The sequence below is a fragment of the Numida meleagris genome, chromosome 2 (assembly GCF_002078875.1).
Source record: "Numida meleagris isolate 19003 breed g44 Domestic line chromosome 2, NumMel1.0, whole genome shotgun sequence".
NCBI lineage: Eukaryota > Metazoa > Chordata > Aves > Galliformes > Numididae > Numida > Numida meleagris.
The window spans coordinates 42,715,778-42,721,800 of NC_034410.1; the positions used below are offsets into that span (position 1 = coordinate 42,715,778).

At 40.5% G+C, this 6,023-nt stretch overlaps 1 protein-coding gene across 1 annotated transcript; it reads right to left on the reverse strand.

Moving 5' to 3' along the window:
* Nucleotides 3,112-6,023, reverse strand: LOC110394574 (C-C chemokine receptor type 2-like; the record flags this gene model as incomplete). The annotated part of the gene is given in 1 exon segment (XM_021388525.1): nt 3,112-6,023. A coding segment is annotated over 1 exon segment (725 nt), but the record flags the coding sequence as incomplete, so codon positions are not given.

Consider the following 6,023-nt stretch of genomic DNA (forward strand, 5'->3'; position numbering starts at 1 on the left):
GAGAATCTGTACAATAACAAGATATATGCCAGGAACAAGAAAGTACTTCTGAATGCCAAAGATTAACGGTAGTCTGAAATTGTCCATACCTCATGATAGCATCCCCATAAGTAATGTCCACATGGTTTCTTCAATTCCATCCACTTGGTTTCCACTGCATTCAAAAATTCTGGTGTTAGGATGGGTGGTGTTGCTATCGTCGTATCGCTCTACTGGCACAACTTTGCAGATAATTCTGCAGAGCTGGCTGTCACTTGAAGATTTGTGCAGTTTTGCATATTGATTTATGTATCTGATAATGCCACCCTCTACCATTGTTTTGGCCCCTTGCCAGGATCAGTCATTTTGGGCTTAAAACACTCAAAGTGAGATTGCTCTCATTGTCACAGGAGTTACAAAACTGCTCTGCTTTTATACAGATTCATGCAGCAGTTCTTTCCCCTACCACTCAACTCTCTGAATGAAATACAACTCCTAATAGATATCACTAGGATATGGGTACAAAGCAATGCCCTCTCCCTTGTTTTGGACAATCATCTTCATTTGTTTCAGCCTAGATGATTGTTCTAAATGTACTAGAACTCACTGGCTTGTTTCTGCTTCTTCTGCTGTCTTGTGGGTTGTTTTTTTTTTGTTTTTTTTTTTGTTTCATTAAAAGACAAAGGTGTGAAGCTTCTCAAGTTCAATAGCCACCAGAAGAAGGTCAGTAGCTGTCAGCATTTGACAACAGCAGTAAAACTAAACTCCAAAATGCAGCAGTATCAGCCTGTTGTGCTGTTCAATGTGGTCAGCATTCTATCATTCTCCCAGCAGGTCATTTATTTGATTTCTGTTAGCTGGAACAAAATACTGTATAAATGTATCCTTGTATTGTTTGTATTTAGCCCGGTCGTAATTTTCACTGGAAAGAGTGATATTTATTTTAGAGCTTCTTAAATGAAAGAGTCTGTTACTTGTCTAAATGTTTTAACATTCAGAATACTTTCAAGTATTCATCTCTTTGTACTCTGATCTTCCTGTTTCTCTGGATATCGCTTCATTAGCCCCTGTTAAGACAAATAACGACATTCTCACAATTTTTGCCACTACTTTACTGTGTTTGCCCATTTCCATCTACTTATCTTCCTTCATACTCCATTTATCTTTATTTTATATAAGATATGTACGTGTGAGTTTACAAATGGGTTAAGAAATAAGAAAGTCTTATGACAGGAACAGTCACATAGGGACTGGGACACAAGGATGACAAAGGGCCTGGAGCATCTGTCTTATGAAGAAAGGCTTAGAGACTTGGGGCTGTTCACTCTGGAGAAGAGAAGGCTGAGAGGCGATCTCTTCACTGTTTATAAATATGTGACAGGTGGAGTCAAGTGGATGGGGCTAGGCTCTTTTCAGTGGTGCACAGCCAGTAGGACCAGAGGCAATGGGCAAAAGCTGCAACACAGGGAGTTCCATACAAACACAAGGAAGAACTTTGTTACAGTGAGTGTGACAGAGCACTGGGACAGGCTGCCCAGAGAAGTTGTGGAATCTCCTTCTCTGGAGATACTCAAGATCTGTCTGGATGCTTTCCTGTGTAACCTTCTGCAGGGAACTGGCTTTAGCAGGGGGTTGGACTTGATGACCGCCAGATGTCCCTTCCAAGTCTGTGATTCTGTGAACTTCAGTGCCAAGCTTTTTGAACTTCACATAGCTTCCATATAGCTGTTCTACATTTGTTGTAAAGCAATAATTCACTTGTAGTGTTCACAGGAGTGTTGTCATGAATCTTTGGTTTTCTGATGTCCCTTGTATATTCTCTCAAATGCTTGCTTTCACTTCCTCAGTATCTCACCACAGAGGATCAGATGTGTCCCAAGCATTGCAGTGATTCTTCCCTGTGTTAGTTTCCTCTCCGCTGTAGCTACAATCCTTGTGTACCCGGCCATTTTCTTAACTCATCTGTACTGCATCATAGAGTTGCTGCATCTCTATCTGCTTCTGTAGCTCTTACGCACATATTTTATCTTCATCTCGATATTTTCCCTGCAGAGCTGGAATTATGCAATACTTGTGCCAAAAAATCTATTCTGTATATAAATTTTCACCCCCCCTCTCTGACGGGGTGATTTGTCTTCTCTTTCACATGGCCCAAAGACCTTATTGAACCTTCCCCATGGGTACTCCAGCTCACCGTGGCCAGATGCTTACGGCCAGATACTTGAAGTCTTGTTGGCTTACTTCAGAGCTACCTGACCTGCAGTTAGACTATGTTACAGCCCCATCTGCCTGATCAAGACACAAAATCTTCAACAGAAGTCATCTAGAGCCTGTTAATACCTTGTCTCCCTGCAAAGCTACAGTAAGACCCACTGTGAATGATCTGGAATTAACCTGCCTGGGCACATACCATAACAATAAGCCAACCTTGTTGAGTTTATTTGTTTTCAGGTCACACAAAATATAAAACAAAGATCAGAAAACAGACAGTGAGTACACAATCTGCCTATACCATGGCGAAGAGATGGCAAGAGTGTGCAGGGGAGAGGAGGCCTGTATTGTTTGCTGAAAAAGAAATTGGGACAGTGGAATACGGAGAGTGGCATGGTGAAGTAGAAGCATGTTCTATACAGAAGTTTGTATGTTTTCAATTCTCTGCACATAAAACTTGGGAGATCGGGCACACCTCTTTTCTAGGATTACTCTATGCAGTGCAAGGAGATTTTAAAGTAGCTGCAGAAAGTCTGTGGAAAATCTTGTATTTATCCTGATACCAACAAGGAGCCATCTTTTATTTCCCTCCTTTCTTCTTCCTCTCTTACTGTTCATGACACAGCCCTGCTTCTCCTACCTGACAAATCTCACCCATCAAAAGTGTGTGTGCCCCTAAACTTCTCCCAAAGCTGAGTGTAATGTGCTCTTCTCAAGCTTCCTGGTGGATAAAACCATGCCAGCTTCAGTAGTTTCTGGACAGTGCAGACAGTTCTCTGCTTGCTTGATTTGGTTTGCTTCAGTTCAGAGTGCAGTATTGCAAGTGTTGAAGTCCATCATAGCAGCTTTTTGCTACCTCTGTTCTGAGAGCAGAGCTGATGCTCTTTTGCTTACAAGGAGAACATGGGCTACACCATATGCTTCATTTCTCAGACACACTTTTTATTAGTTTTACTGTGTTAACACTAAAATAGGATGAAATATAATCCCACAAAACAAGAATTTAAAGCACACTTACAGCAGGATTTGTATCACACTAATCTAATTTATACTTCAACGTTAACAAGGTGCTTTCACTTCTGTGCAGTAAAAAATACGAAAGAAAGAAAAAGTGTTATTTACTGTGAGCATAGTTTTTGGTCTTTCCTTTTGTATACCGTGACTGTGAACCTCACAAGGGAGCAGCCAGAATGTAGTAGCTGGTAGGCAACTAGCTAACAACTAATAGAAGTGGTGCCTTGATGTAATAAGGCTGAAGAGGGAAGAGTATTCACACCACTGCAACAAGGGCATCTGATCACTTAATTAAGAAGCTGGTATTTCTGGATTCCTTTTACAGTCAGACAAGTAATCTCCCCCAGAGGCCTTTTAAATCATGTCTGCTTCTGACTCAGGCATCTCTTTTTCTCTCTTGACAACTGAAGGATCTTGAAGAGATTTGCTGTTAATGTACACATCTAAGTCACATGCATAATGTTAAGAGGTGTGCAATCCCCTCTTCCATCCTGACATTGCCAGGAGGTTACTTGAAGCTGTCTTTGCAGATTTCTGAGACTGAAACTTTGTATGCTTGAATGGTGCCCCTTGGAGGAAATGGGAAGAAAAGCTGCACTGTTCGCCTGCATAAGGAGTGTTTACCTGCACTTCATTACAGTATAAAGCAACAGTTTAAAGTTCACATCACGTCCCTAGAATGCCCGTTTTTCTTTATTGAAAAATTCACAGTGATGGCATAAATGTGTGGCCTGGCATAAATGTGTTGCCATGACACCAGTAGAGTAATGGTCACAAGTCCTCAACAAGCGTGCAGTCCTGATTGTGTCAACGGAGATGATGTGCATTGCTCTCCTGGGACGGCAAGACGGTTACATCTCCTCGACAGTTGGCTGCTTCTGTGCTTCCAAGGCTGCTGTCTTCCTAGAAGTCCATATCAACAAGCAAACTTACTGTGTATGTCCAGCGCACATTTTTAGCATGCAGAAATCTATCCTGACACACTTTCTGCATCTGCCATAGAAAGCCTCCTTCTACATATGTGATTTATGTTTCCAGAATGAGGGAGGCCTCCACTCGGTACTATGCCCATGGTCTCCAAAGTCCTCTGAAGGGTTATGTATTTTCATATGTAATCATGCACAGCTAGAACTAAGGTAATTTTTGTTCTGTCCTCGCAGATCTCTGCTGATGTGCCTTTACTAATGCTAAATGCTGTTTCCCTGGAAGGGATGGGAGTTGTCAGAAACAAGTTCATGGTTTTTTTGGGGTGCAACACTGACTTCTTGTGCAGTCATTAGCCTTACAGTTACTTGTAAAATTGCACCCACAAAAATCACAGTGTTGCACATTAAAAACTCATCTTGGAAAATTTTAGCAACCAAACAACGATACGATTGGCATAAGATTAAACACCTAAATAAAAATTCTGTAACTTAGCCTATAGTAAAAAGTATTATGTTTAGAAACAACTAGCTAACAGATAAATCCTTGGGTTAAGTGGCAGCAGTAAGATAGAGGTCAGTCAGCTCTCTCATAGGTGAAGAGAAGTTATCTTGGTATATTTCATCTTTACCCTTTTTGTGGAAATGCCTCTTATTCATGCAGGGAAACTAAGGGAAAGAGGAGTAAAATGAAGAATACTGAAAGCTTCCCACTACCAAATGGCTGACTGCGTTGCAGAAAGAATACTGTTACTTCCAAATGCAATCAGGATTTTAGGTGTTCCACTTATGCTGTACACTGAACAGGTACAGCAGTCCTCAAAGCTTCCTCCCAGTCTTGTATGTTCATGTGGCTGTAGATGGTTCTTGTGAGATGACTTATTACTCCTTTGTCTATTTTATATTCTCCCCTGGTAAAAGTCAAGAATATTCGTTCATCGGACAGAATGTAGGTCAGCCATCAGAATCAAACAAATCTTTCTGTGGTCAAGCTATAATATTAACAATTATTGGGAAATGGTTGTTTCTCTTAGATTAAGAACAAAAAAAAGTTGTGATCCAGGGAGCTAACTCCAAGAATTGACATAAAGATCTTCAATAATGTCATGCAGTTCTTCAGGCAAAGAGAGGGATCGATTCAACATTTACTAGCTAGACTTTAGATGTATTTTTACAATCCAGTAGAGATGTCATGCTCAGCAGTAGATGGTGTGAATGTGGAACTAACTCTTTCTAATTTTTCACGATAAAGAGCTGGACACTTTTTGCACAGGTGAGCAGCAACGTGCTTTCGGAAGAAGGTATAAAGATATTTCCTAAATTTTTCTCCAACAAATGCATAGATCACAGGATTGATACAGCAGTGGATCATTGAAATTGTTTCTGTAACTTGAATTGTTTTCTCCAGTCTGCCTTGGATATCACAATCGGGGAAAAAAAAAGAATTTTGAAATGTATGCACAAAAGAAGCAATATGGAATGGTGTCCAGAATATGAAATAAAAAATCATGATGACAAAAATAAGCCGGACCGCCTTCTGTTTTTTCTCATTCTTACATCCCAATAATGTTTTTAAAATTCGAGAGTAACAGAAAATCATAATGATCATTGGAATGATAAGCCCAAGAATGTTCATCTTTAAAATGTAGGAGTGCTTCCAATTTATTAGTCCATCTGTTGGATAATGAGCACTGCATGTATACTGTGCATTTTCCTTTTGGGTTTTGTGAAATACTATTCCAGGAACAGAGGCAAAAATAGCAACAGCCCACGTGACAATGCTGGTGAGGATGCCGTAGGCCACTGTCCTAGCTTTTAAAGCAAACACTGCGTGAACTATGGCCAGATACCTGTCTATGGTCAACAGGATTATGAAGAAGATGCCGCTGTAGAAGC